The sequence below is a fragment of the Kickxella alabastrina genome (genome assembly GCF_025024165.1).
Source record: "Kickxella alabastrina strain RSA 675 chromosome Unknown BX661scaffold_3, whole genome shotgun sequence".
Classification (NCBI taxonomy): domain Eukaryota; kingdom Fungi; phylum Kickxellomycota; class Kickxellomycetes; order Kickxellales; family Kickxellaceae; genus Kickxella; species Kickxella alabastrina.
The window spans coordinates 662859-674474 of NW_026251474.1; the positions used below are offsets into that span (position 1 = coordinate 662859).

General features: G+C 48.9%; 5 protein-coding genes across 5 annotated transcripts; 3 read left to right on the forward strand and 2 right to left on the reverse strand.

The window, feature by feature from the left end:
• The first annotated feature begins 2373 nt into the window (after positions 1 to 2373).
• Positions 2374 to 3933, forward strand: BX661DRAFT_65731 (uncharacterized protein). The gene has a single exon (XM_051539377.1). The coding sequence runs from the start codon at positions 2637 to 2639 to the stop codon at positions 3843 to 3845; it is 1209 nt and encodes a 402-aa protein (XP_051394217.1). The 5' UTR covers positions 2374 to 2636; the 3' UTR covers positions 3846 to 3933.
• A 1085-nt stretch (positions 3934 to 5018) lies between these two features.
• Positions 5019 to 6373, forward strand: BX661DRAFT_177633 (uncharacterized protein). The gene is given in 3 exon segments (XM_051534686.1): positions 5019 to 5124; positions 5172 to 5676; positions 5694 to 6373. The coding sequence occupies 3 exon segments, from the start codon at positions 5053 to 5055 to the stop codon at positions 5918 to 5920; spliced, it is 804 nt and encodes a 267-aa protein (XP_051394218.1). The 5' UTR covers positions 5019 to 5052; the 3' UTR covers positions 5921 to 6373.
• Positions 6374 to 6595: 222 nt separating this feature from the next.
• Positions 6596 to 8549, forward strand: BX661DRAFT_177635 (uncharacterized protein). The gene is made up of 6 exons (XM_051534687.1): positions 6596 to 6864; positions 6893 to 7403; positions 7462 to 7710; positions 7740 to 7963; positions 7993 to 8316; positions 8358 to 8549. Exons 1-6 carry the CDS (start codon positions 6715 to 6717, stop codon positions 8484 to 8486), a joined length of 1587 nt encoding a protein of 528 aa, XP_051394219.1. The 5' UTR covers positions 6596 to 6714; the 3' UTR covers positions 8487 to 8549.
• Positions 8550 to 9001: 452 nt separating this feature from the next.
• Positions 9002 to 9881, reverse strand: BX661DRAFT_177638 (putative GOT1-membrane protein required for ER to Golgi transport). Its single transcript, XM_051534688.1, has 2 exons — positions 9686 to 9881; positions 9002 to 9455 (listed from the first exon to the last, which is right to left on the reverse strand). The coding sequence occupies exons 1-2, from the start codon at positions 9705 to 9707 to the stop codon at positions 9058 to 9060; spliced, it is 420 nt and encodes a 139-aa protein (XP_051394220.1). The 5' UTR covers positions 9708 to 9881; the 3' UTR covers positions 9002 to 9057.
• A 60-nt stretch (positions 9882 to 9941) lies between these two features.
• BX661DRAFT_177639 (calmodulin) lies at positions 9942 to 10898 on the reverse strand. The gene is made up of 3 exons (XM_051534689.1): positions 10844 to 10898; positions 10429 to 10605; positions 9942 to 10399 (listed from the first exon to the last, which is right to left on the reverse strand). Exons 1-3 carry the CDS (start codon positions 10844 to 10846, stop codon positions 10145 to 10147), a joined length of 435 nt encoding a protein of 144 aa, XP_051394221.1. The 5' UTR covers positions 10847 to 10898; the 3' UTR covers positions 9942 to 10144.
• Positions 10899 to 11616: the final 718 nt, after the last annotated feature.

Below are 11616 nucleotides of genomic sequence, written 5' to 3' on the forward strand. Positions count from 1 at the left end.
TTTTATAATGTTTACTTTTATTTTTACTTTTACTCAACAAAAACGCAAACTACAATAAATTTAGGCATTCGAGCACTCCCACACATTCAATTTTTGACACCAACAATAACTGTAATTATCAACAATTCATATTGTTTTTTGTTTTCTGTTTTGACAACTTGTTTTATATTTAAAATAAATTTACAATTCTTGTAATTCTTGTTTCTGCGCAAAATCCATTCGAGACCCAGAAAAATTGTAAGTTATGAGAAAAAATTACTCAGCACGATTTATTAAACTAATGCATATTGCGCATCCGATTTTCAGTTGCAGCTCGCGAAAACCAAATGTTACATGAGCAGCTGTGACCCTTCAATCTACTTTTTATCCTGTTTATCTGTGCTCAGTGTTTTATTTAAAGCTGTTGCAATTCAGACTTGAAAGCTGAAATTAGGCAATATCCCCTTGTTCGTGCTTACAATGAGCGGCGGACTAAATAAAATTTGATTTATTCTAGATTTTTATGCATTCGCAATTGCCATTACTAATCAGTCCATGGCTTGTCTTTCTCTCTCACCCTAGACAACAACAAATAAATTATGACCGCATTAATGAAATTTTTTTTGCACAATTGCGTCCGACAGAAGGTTTAATGGCCAAACGAAAACGAAAAATGCAAAATAGAAAATTGCTCCCTCTTTTTACATTTTGTATTTGCAATTCCGCCGGCATCCCCATCCGGCTTTTTGCTGGAATCAACAATGCATTGAAAATCCTCATATTATTTGTTATTTAATTATTATACTCACGCGCACTGAAATGGCATCAGCAGCAGCAGTGGCAGCAGCGGCAGGGAGAGAGCATGTGAGGCTTGTTTTTTATTTTGTCCAAATTTTCATTTTGCAATTGGTTTCGGATTTGACGGCCAAATGTATTTTAAATCACTTGTTTTCTTGGACACGCTGTAATTATTGGTATTATTTTTTACTGTCAACGATTCTCCCCTTTTTTCTTAGTTCTCGAGACATTCGAAAATAATTATCGGAAAAACAATTAATTGTGTGCCGCAGTCAATTTCCATAAATAAGCACCACGATCCCCTTGCTTCTCATGCGGCGCTATTCTTCATGTGCTCTCCCTATTAATTATAGTAAGGACATGCTTTTACTACCTCCAACGCCATCATCATCGTCATTTTCGTTTTTGTATATCTTTATTTCACACCTTAGCATTGTCCTTTACTTTATCTTAAAAATTACGATTCGTCTCTTTCCCTTGTTCAATTCATTTGGAGAATATATATAAATATATAAATAGGCGACGGTAAATAAACAGGTTGATATTTTATTTCAATTTCCGCCAGGAAATAAAGTGCATAGGATACTCAAAATCTTGGATTGGCAGAAGCGCGAGCGCAAAAGAGAGGGGAAACCGTGTGTAAAACAAAGATTTTTCCATTTCATTTTTTCTCTTTTGCCACTCCTTTATCCTCTTTATTTAATTTTTTATGTAAAAGACATTTTTGTTTCTTTTAGCGGCCTTTGCTAAGTTTCCTTTTCAAAAGCTCCTTTGAGTATGCCGTTTCCTTTATTTCTGCTTTCTTGCTTGTACGCTTTTAAGGTTTCATTTTTAATAACCCTGCTCCAGTGCCGCTTTTTATCACCTACTTTAATCGTTTGAATTATTTTTTGCATATATACGCTTATTTATCGCTTTATTTTATATATTTATTTTATACATTGTGTATAGGCATATCTAGCGCCATTATCCCTGATATACTAGCATTCAACTGTATACAAAAATGACCAACTCACACAACACTCCACGGCTTCAAACGTCGCCTAACGTGTCAGCTAGCGGAAAAAGACACTTCCCAACCGCATCGCCGCAGTTATATCCGCTCGATGGATTCCGGTCATTGCCCGTGACGCCGCAGACGCAGCACAGTAGCATGTCGCTCGGGTCGCGCAGCGTGTGGCTGAGAGCGCGGCGAGACCGACAGGAGCGGATGACATCAATTCTGGAGGGGCGCACCGCCGGGGACAACTGCTCTCTGCCCGGAAGCCAAGGACGAAGCCGAGAAGGCATGCTCAAAAGATTTAGCAAAAGCAATGAGGCAGCGGGCACGTGAAGTTGGGTGGATGAGTGGCATCCGCTCGCGGCCAAAGCTGACGTACCTGTCGCCGCTGGCCAACGAGCTGCGCAGCACACTGCTTGACGAGGGTGACCTCATTGATGACGCCGTGCAGGCAGCTGAGCAGGCGGGAATTCTGGGTCCGGGCGAGCTATCAGTGGATTTTGAAGACATCCAGGAGATTGCCGCGCTGCGTCAGACCTTCCGGCACCTGCTGCGCGTGCGGCTGGAGCACCCAGACGCGGCAACGCGCAAAAAAATCACGGACCTCATGGGCCGCATCAATAATGCAAAGAAGAACCTGCGTATACCGGTGCTGGAGCCAATGGGCAACGGCCGTCGTTTTCTTTCCAGCGAGCAAGTTTTCATTTGACGTCTTGTCAGCCCACAAGCAGGCGCCAGCAGGCGACGACGACTATGCCTTTTCGTCCTCCTCCGACGACAGCTCTGACGACGAAACGACGAGGATGAAGCTGCATTCCAGCGTGTCGGGAGCAGCGGAAGTCACCACGGCAATTTCAACATGTTCGGACGCAAGTCACATGTCATGCACACGACTCTGGTCCACAAATACATCGAGACCCTGCACTCGCATTGGCCCAACGGAGCGCCCCACCTGATGCACTTGCTGGTGCCGCTGCCCCAAAGCGGAAGCGCGCTTTTTGAGACGTTAAGCAGTGTGTTTAAAGTTGGCCGCTCGAAGCTGCGCAAGGCTAACATGCACTATCTTTTTGGCGTTGCCGCCGCTCAGGTGGGCTGCCTGCCGCTGGTGTACATGTCTGAGGCACGCGTGCTGAAGGCCAGCCATTCAGATGATGGCGACGCACATGAGGCTGTGCTGTCAAAGGGAATAAGTGCGGCCTCGCCCCATATGCAACTGCTGGCACGGTATTCTCGCATGCTTGAGATTCGCCCGTGGGACCTTAAGGGCAGCGACATTCGCCTACTCGTCGATGAGTACGTTGAAATTCACCGTGAGCAGATCAATGTTGGGCAGAAGCGTCCGCGTGGCGACAGCACTGCCGCACAGTTGTCGTCGCCGCACCTGGGTCCCAACCGCAGCATATCCACGACTGCCGTTGGGTCAGCGGGCGATTTTGCGCGGCGGTCAATCGAGGAAGCCGCTGTGCGTGACTTTCTACATGTGACTGTCCTGGCTGCTGTTGGCCATGGCCTGGGAACGCTGGCCAATTCCTGTGGTCTTGTACCCGACCTTGATATGAGCGCGGGCTCGTACTTTACGCAGGTTGATAAGATGATGACCATAGAGCCTGCAAACGGGCTGAGCTGCATGCCAAGCACGGTTGCTAGTGACGCTCACTGCAGTGGCGAAATACAAGCCAAAGCGCGTCTTTCGGCTGTGTTTGTCGAGAATGTCGAGCAAAACACCACGGACTTAATTGCTCGCCTGAGCAAACCCGCCTACGCTCCCAGCTCGAGTGTTGCGCCCCCAGCTGCCGCTGCCATCCATTCGTCGTCGCAGCCGCAGATTCCGCTGCTGCCGCAGCCACCCGCATCAATGCTGCGCTCGTTCTCTGGCGGCGACTCGCGCGTCAACGGGTACTACCGCACGCTGACCCATGTAATCGATCCCATGGACAGCCCTGCACCGCAGTTTGCTGCCTACTGCACGATGCGCACGCGCAAGCTGGCAAAGTACGAGCTGCCGAAGGCAATGCGCAAAGGAGTCCTCTGTCTACCACAGTGTCGCCCAGCAACTTTCCCAAAATAAATCAGCCGCTTCTGGGTCTCAGCACCCTTTCGCTCGGCTTGCCTGTGTTGCCCGTCAGTACGCCGATATCTTCAGCGCCAAAATCTGTGCACCTTTCTCAGCGCGAGGACCTGCGCTGGGATGTAATTAACGACTATTTACGCCAGCAGCTTTCGGTTAGTAACGACCACTTGGGCATGGAGGTTATAACTGCGCGCGGCCTGGCCACGCGCCGTGTCTTTGACTTGCCACTCGACGGCCCTCCTAGCGGCACCAGCCGGTGTTCATGTACAAAAGTGACTGCGATCAACTCAACCTTGCTTCCAACAAAATTAAGTGGAAGGGCCAGCCTGATCCCGAGGCTGCAGGCCAGGACCAGACGATGGACCTCAAACCAAAGAGTTACCATGTGGCCAGCATGCTGTCGCTGTCGAACAGCAATGGGCCAAATTCACAGGCCCAGCTCCAGCATGCCAACATCAACCGAGCGGTTGATATGCGCCAGTTCCACGACGCCATCTGGCACTTTACGCTCAGCCTATTCCACATTTTTGAGGAGTACTACTTTTACACCAAGTTCAAGGACGAGGCCACCCCCGAATGCACCCAAGACGGGACATAAGCCACGACGGCGCCATTCCTGTTCCCTACCACTCCTGTGGCAACTCCAATGTGTGCACTCCCAACACAGCCCCGAGATAGAGCTTGGTGCGAGCGGTTCAAGCCTTGGTCTTGGAAGTTTTTGACGCCCACTCCGAACTCGAACAGCTCGCCCCAATACCAAAAGTGGCTCACCGAGGAGCTCAAGGCGCACATCCGCAATGTTGTCCGGAACTCTTCGTCCATTTCTGGGCTGAGCGCGCAGCCACCTGTCGCCACTGGGCTCAACTTTTGCGTCGAGGAGATGATCCACATCAACCTTATTATCTCGCTTGCCAAGCGCCAGGCTGAGATTATCCACGGTGTGCGCGCCATCCGCGAGTTTGAAGCCAATTTGGCGTAGTGGTCGAATAAATTACCATTTCACCAAGACGCGTGATGTGTGCTTTTAACACCAGAAATCATTGAATTTGATTTGTAATCTGCAGATCTGCAGCTTGATCTCTGAGCCATTTTAAGGTGGGGGAGAAGATAAGTTGCGAAAATTACACCAAAAATATTTATTTCTCTAATTTCAATTTCGCCTTCGTTTTATTTTGTTCCTAATCAATAAAACTGTTAATTAAAAATGCTCTTTCGTTCGATTCAGAAGGCGGCCACGGCACCTGCGCTTCGGGTAGCACAGCCAGCCGTGCGCGCTGTCCACACAACACCATAGTGCCTGCCCGGCGCCGCAACAACCGCAAGGCAGAGCTCGAGGCACAGCGCGCAGCCGAGGCTGAAGCTGCTCGCCGCGCACAGGAGCAGTTACGTAAGCTTAAGGACACGCATTTTCTCAACTCCTTGGTGAGCCCCGGCCGGCTATTTGAATCGACTCAGATCTCGCAGCAGGACGCGGCTATCAGCAGCTCAAAGGCCTTCCAGGGAAAATCAGCAACTTCGGCCTCATTGTCCTCGCAGAAGCAGAGCTTTGATGCTGGTCTTAAGCGCCAGGCAAACTCGGGGCGCTTTGCGTGTAATGTCAAGCCCGCTGAGGTCAAGCTGATCACGGACATTGTGCCAAAGGCTGTTGTTGGCGCCGATACTGGGTACAGCCTGAATGTCATGCCCGAGGTGGCCATTAAGAACGCGCATGTCCAGGCGGACATTGTGCGTCGCATTGTTGCACTGGAGAACGCTAACTCGCAGGCCGTCGTGCACTACAACATTGATCGCGCGCTCACAGCTTTTGGGCGCTCCGAGGGCGACTCTGGTCCCCCGAGGTACAAGCTGCCGTGTGGACGGTGCGCATCAACAACCTTGAGGACCACCTGCGCATCAACCGCAAGGACCACCAGAACCGCCGCTCCTACACGAAGCTGCTGCACAAGCGCGCAAAGATGCTCAAGTACTTGAAGCGCGAGTCGCTGGAGCGCTACTATCTGTGTCTCAAGCAGCTCGGTCTGACCAAGGAGATGGTTGAGGGCGAGATCTTGGCGCCGAAGCGCATCGAGTAAAAAAGGGGAACCGTTGCTTTGAGTGTTGAGACTGTGGATCGTATATGCGCAAAAATTTAAATATCATATATTTCAGACGATTTTCTAACCACACTTCCATGCATTCGCTGCAGTGCAATGTAAAGACGGAAACCACGATGCACAAGCCGCAATGTGTGAAATTAGACTTTAACAAATCTCCAAACTTCTGGGTAACCTTTGAGATTGTGTTTACACACTTGCCTTTACACTTCGTTAAAAGGTAGTACATTAAAACCTTTCGCCAAAGGTCGGAAACAGGTAGCACACAAGTTAGATACTCGTAAGCATATAGCAACAGGTTAAGGATGGCGAAAAGAGTGCTATCAGGCAGACGGAAGTGGAATTGTGATATGGCTACGGTGCTGAACTTTCGCATCATCTTTAAAGTCCTATTTACAGGCAAGCGGCCTCCCTTTTTGCGCAAAAAGGCACCGTTTGAAGTGGCTGATGCCAAATTTACAGTGACGCTCAAATTTTGACCAAGCTTCTCTTTGCAAGAAGCAGCGAACTGGATAATATCTCTAACAATAGTGGGCTATTTATTGACCCTAGTTTCTAAGCAAGCACGCTTCGGGTTGCTACGCAATCTGTGGGAAGAAAGATGTCGATTTGCATGATATTTGAATTTTTTTAGATGTTTGGTCTTTCTTTTCAGTGTAAATACGAAACACGAAGTATTAAAAACAACGAGTATTTCGAATTTTTTTCTTTCTTTTTTTCAACTCCCTTCGCATTTACATTTATTCCATACATTTATTTTATTTTTTTACAAAATGCCTCCCAAGCGCAAACCAGCCGTTGATGACATATCAGAATCCACATCGTCTTCCCTATCGGAAGAAAGCGACACAACCGACAACGAAACGCACACGACCAGAACGCCCCGCTCACGGCAAGTAAGCAGCCACAGCCAAGCAGCAGCTGTCGCGACCTCGCCAGCCTGAGCACCAGGCGCTCTACGCGTTTGAGCGCACAAACCGATCAGTCTCCAGGGCCAGACCTCGCGCCCGGCTTACTCGTGGACTCCGGCGTGGCGCACAGGTAGCTAGCTCGCCCACACCGCGTGGGAGGCCCTCAACACGCGGAAGCACGCGTGGGAGGCGTCGCGAAATAAACTCGCCCCCGAGTGATGAGGAGCCGGTTGTTAAGGGCAAGCCTGGCAGACCAGGCAGACCAGGCAGACCGCGTACATCTGGGAGAACTGGAAGGCCGGGAAGGTCAAGAAATGGTGCGAGCGAAATGGCATCGTCAGGCGAGGATGAGGATGACGACGACGACGACGACAATGATGAGGAAGACGATAATGAGAAGAGTGTTGGAACTCGCGGCAAGGAAGGTGGCGACAGTGGTAGCGAAAACGTGTCCGAGAGCGACGACGAAAACGACAACGACAACAATGAAGATGACGATGACCAAAAGGACAGTGCGAATGGGAATGTTGACGAGACTGACGCTGAGCAGAGTGAGCCAGCACTGATGATATAGTACCTGTTGCTAAGCGCCGCGGCAGACCGCGCAAGAACCCATCCCACAGCCTGAGAAGCTGAGCGACACCGAAAGCACCGAGATGGCCAACACTAAGAGTGACGGCGATGACAGGGACGACGACAACGACAGGGATGAGGACGAGGAGGAAAGCGATGTTAGCAATGATGATGAAGACAATGATGTTGAAAAGGTCAGCACTGGCAAGGCTGGCGCAACAACGTCAAAGGAAAATCGAAACACAGCCGCGTCCACCCCGGCAAAAAGAGGGCGCGGCGGCAGAGGTCCTGGCCGACCAAGAAACGTGCCACAGGCGCAGCCGCCGAAGACAGCGGGAGCGACAATGATGATGAAAACATGGACGATGACGGCATGAGCATCGACGACTCCGAGAAATCTGGCTTCAGCGACTTTGGCGGCGAATTGGGTACTGCTACCATGGTAAACCTCACTCGCCGACAAAGGGCCAAGCTGACCCACGGCTGTGATGCGGAGCTCATTGAGCTGCCTTTGGAGGCCAAGCGGAGCAAGTTTTCTGTCGAGGAGGCGGCTCTGCGCAATCAGAGCATGCGCGGCGTCGCAAGTTCCAGAGCCTGCAGCGCGCCGAGCAACTGAAGATCGATACTATCAACCGGCTGCTGAACAAGCAGACGTCCAAGGGTCGGAACAAGGTTGCCGATGATTCGCAAACCAGATCGGCCAACGGAGATATCAGCAAGGTTGCTCCCGGCACCGTGCGGTATGTACAGCGCTGCCAGCAGAACCGCGCTTTTAATGACACCCGGCAGTCAGATCCCAGTGCTGCCGGTGATTCTGGTGCCGCTAGTGATTCCGGTACCCCTGTCCATATAGAATGCGCGCTGTATCTGTCAAGAGACACAGATATTCGCGTTATCATCCCGAGCGCCACACAGAAGGGTGAGCGCCCAAGTACCCACAGCCACCGGCAATATGTTCTGTCGCCAGCTGTCAGCAGCAGAAGAAGTACAGTGTCGCGACACTCGCCGCATGCTCCCTCGAGCACTGGCGTGTACTGAGCGCGAACAAGACTGACGAATGAAGCTGACTGGCAAGACAAAAATTCACAAACGCAGCTTCCCCCCCCCCCCCATTATCTTCACCAAATACATTTTAGCATTGTCGTTTGAAACTCATTGACAGAACGCAAAAATAAGCACATATCAGCAAGGCTGATGCCATGCCATAGTTCAACTGGAATTGTGTCATTAAAGTGGGCAAGTGGTCTTGCGAGCGCCATTGTCATCGATAAATGTCGAAACATTATTGATGCTCCCTTTGTAACAGAGGCAGAACTTGGGCCGGCTTGTTTGTTCAGAGCAAGCTCATTATCCCCCTTGTTTTGCTTGAGGTTTTTTGTTACGTTTGCATTGTGAACGGGAGCAGAGTAATAGCGCTGCTAGCTAGTGCTGCTGTCTCTGTCTCAGGCAATCTATTGTTTTTTGCTTGGGCGTTGTGGTGGCATTTGCAGCAGACAGGCAGCTTCAAGGGGGGCTGTGTCGTGAGATTCCGACACTCTTGCTCCTGTTACAGTTGCCGACACATACATATATACACATATTTGTTTGAATAAACGGCTTAAATATTAATATTCTTAGGGGAAATAAACATTTTTACACTGGGTACTGGGAGGGATACCCGCCAATGCGGTCAACGACCTGACGAATGCCGGGCATGCTGAGGAACCGGCCGATGAGTGGCAGGGTGCGCAAGAAGTTAATGGCGACTGGGAAAAAGTCGCCAAAGAGGTTGAGGAAGCCAAACGACTCGAGCAAAATACCAACTATGGACCACTTTATCAGCACCAAACAGAAGCCGGCAAATAAAGCGATTGATCCGCGCAGCTTGTCCCGGCGCGTAAAAAAATACAAGGTCTTTTGAACTCCGATGATCATGGACATGCCGGCCAAGAACAAGATGTTTCCAATGGCTATCAGACCAGCGTCGAAAAACAGAATCACCCCCAGACCGATGAGTGCGCAACCAAATGCCGTGAGGCCGACACCAACTTCTACAAATGCAAACAAAAAAACAGGACTCAACAAAAGTGGGCCGGTGGTGTGAAATTTGGAAGAGAGACAGAGGTAACTTTAGCAATACGGCTTTTTTTAAAAAAGCGCTCCGTTTGACCATAGCGCAGCTCTGCGAGTACTTCCTCCTTGTAGACCAAAAAGTTGGCGAAATTTCGCGCTTTGACGGCAAGCAAAATTCAAGCAGCGCGGCGACGGCGCGTGTACGTACTTTGTGTATCAGACAGCCACATAATTCAGACCAGATTTAATTCAAGCCGAGTAATTTTGGTTTATTTTCGTGAGATGCGAGAAGCGTTAGAATGTTAAAAAATAATAATAATGTTAAAAATGAAAAAGAGAAAAGAAAACACAGCTATTTTTTAATCAGCAGCAACGGCTTTTCAATTTGCACAGGTGCGCGCTGATGACAGCTCGACTTTTTTTTGGCTTTTTGGCTTTATGGAATTTTCTTTCTTTATGTTACCGCTTTTTTGGATACAAAAAAGTGACAATGGGACAGCACTCTGGTCTTTGTCTTGTCCTTGGTTTTTGGCCTTGGCCTGTTTTCCCTTTGTTGTAAACTAGAGGTTTAGTTTTTAAAAGAAAAACAAGTAAAACAAAGTACGCTAACAAGCATTAAATATTGAATACTAATAGAAAAAGAGAGACAAAAACGAACTGAACAAATTTACTTGGTCTTCATCATCTTGACAAACTCCTCGTAATTAATCTGGCCATCGCCATCGACGTCAGCCTCGTTAATCATCTCGTTAACCTCCTCAGTGGTCAGCTTCTCCCCAAGGCTGGTCATGACGTGACGCAGCTCGCTGGCAGAAATGAAGCTGTCGCCGTCCTTGTCGAAAACGCGGAACGCCTCCTTCAGCTCCTCCTCATCGTCGCCAGTGTTGTACTGGCGCGCCATCAGAGTGAGGAACTCGGCAAACTCGATAGTGCCGTTGCCGTCTTGTCGACCTCATTAATCATATCCTGGAGCTCAGCCTCCGTGGGGTTCTGGTTCATGGACCGCATGACGCTTCCGAGCTCAGCCATGGTGATGCAGCCGTCATTGTCCTTGTCAAACAAGCTGAAGGCCTCTCTGAACTCGCTAATCTGCTGCTCGCTGATCATATCCTCGGAAATCTTGTCAGTCTAAGAGTAATGGAGAATAAAGTGAAGTGAATATTAGTCTTGAAAAGCTCTTGGGCTGCAAACAAAAAAGTAGCGGTTAATAACAGCGGCGGTGATAAAGCGCGTGTGTCCGCCACCCGCTTCTTGCCAGCTAACCAACCAGCCTGCCTTTTTACACACACACAAATTCTATCTGTCTCGGATAGAATGGCGCACGGCTGTTTTCTATTTTAAAATGTAAATTTGCAGCATTTCTTACCATTTTGAATTGTATTGTAGTAGTAATAGTGTGAAATATATATTTATAAATGCGATACGATAAAAAGAAAAAGAGAGGGAAAGGGGGGCAAAGGCGTTAAATACGATGGACTACATCTTTTCATTTTTCCGGTTGCAATCCACAACTTCCTCATCCCCCCTCCTCCTTTGCACTTGAGTCCCCATCTCAAAGAAAAAGGCCCTGTGAGAGTCGGGCCTTTGTATTAACCAATAGAAGGATAATTCAAAAAAGAAGTGTGAAATTGTTCTTTTTGTTTTTCTTGGCGCACGGCCATGCCTTTTTCCCTGATGATAAAATCCTCCACTTATCGCGCAGTAACGCGAGCACACCCACTCACGCACTTAGTGTGACTTTTTTTAACTCATTTTTTGCTATTTGCTTTAGAATGCAAGAGAAAAAAACAGAAGAGGGCCACATCGCCAATGCTGCGCTCTGCACGCTGCCCCATTGTCATCCCCTGTTTTGAAGTGAATTGATAGCATATGACATACGCCGATATCATGCATGCGCAGAAGCCAGAGACGCTTGCAGTGGGCATATCAATCACTCAAGCATTTTTTGCGAGCACAAATGCAACTTCCAATTGCCAGAGACGGCGTGCTACATGTTCAGCAAGCGCGAATATGATCAGACGCAAAAAAGGAGGGTGCGATCGTCAGTCGGCTAGTATTTTATCACTCATTCACTAACACCAAGGTATATCGAAATCCCAGCTGCCATGTCGCAGCGAGTGCGGATAAAGCAGAAAAATT

What these genes read in the sequence shown, in the direction of transcription:
- BX661DRAFT_65731 (XM_051539377.1), top strand. Translation starts at nt 2,637, where the DNA reads ATGTTCGGACGCAAGTCACATGTCATGCACACGACTCTGGTCCACAAA.
- BX661DRAFT_177633 (XM_051534686.1), top strand. Translation starts at nt 5,053, where the DNA reads ATGCTCTTTCGTTCGATTCAGAAGGCGGCCACGGCACCTGCGCTTCGG. An exon ending in CACAGCCAGCCGTGCGCGCT is followed by an intron (nt 5,125 to 5,171) that starts GTCCACACAACA and finishes AACAACCGCAAG; the next exon opens with GCAGAGCTCGAGGCACAGCG.
- BX661DRAFT_177635 (XM_051534687.1), top strand. Translation starts at nt 6,715, where the DNA reads ATGCCTCCCAAGCGCAAACCAGCCGTTGATGACATATCAGAATCCACA. An exon ending in GCCACAGCCAAGCAGCAGCT is followed by an intron (nt 6,865 to 6,892) that starts GTCGCGACCTCG and finishes CCTGAGCACCAG; the next exon opens with GCGCTCTACGCGTTTGAGCG. An exon ending in CCAAGCGGAGCAAGTTTTCT is followed by an intron (nt 7,964 to 7,992) that starts GTCGAGGAGGCG and finishes GCGCAATCAGAG; the next exon opens with CATGCGCGGCGTCGCAAGTT.
- BX661DRAFT_177638 (XM_051534688.1), bottom strand. Translation starts at nt 9,707, where the DNA reads ATGTGGCTGTCTGATACACAAA. An exon ending in GTGGCTGTCTGATACACAAA is followed by an intron (nt 9,456 to 9,685) that starts GTACGTACACGC and finishes TTGCATTTGTAG; the next exon opens with AAGTTGGTGTCGGCCTCACG.
- BX661DRAFT_177639 (XM_051534689.1), bottom strand. An exon ending in TCCAGGATATGATTAATGAG is followed by an intron (nt 10,400 to 10,428) that starts GTCGACAAGACG and finishes GGCACTATCGAG; the next exon opens with TTTGCCGAGTTCCTCACTCT.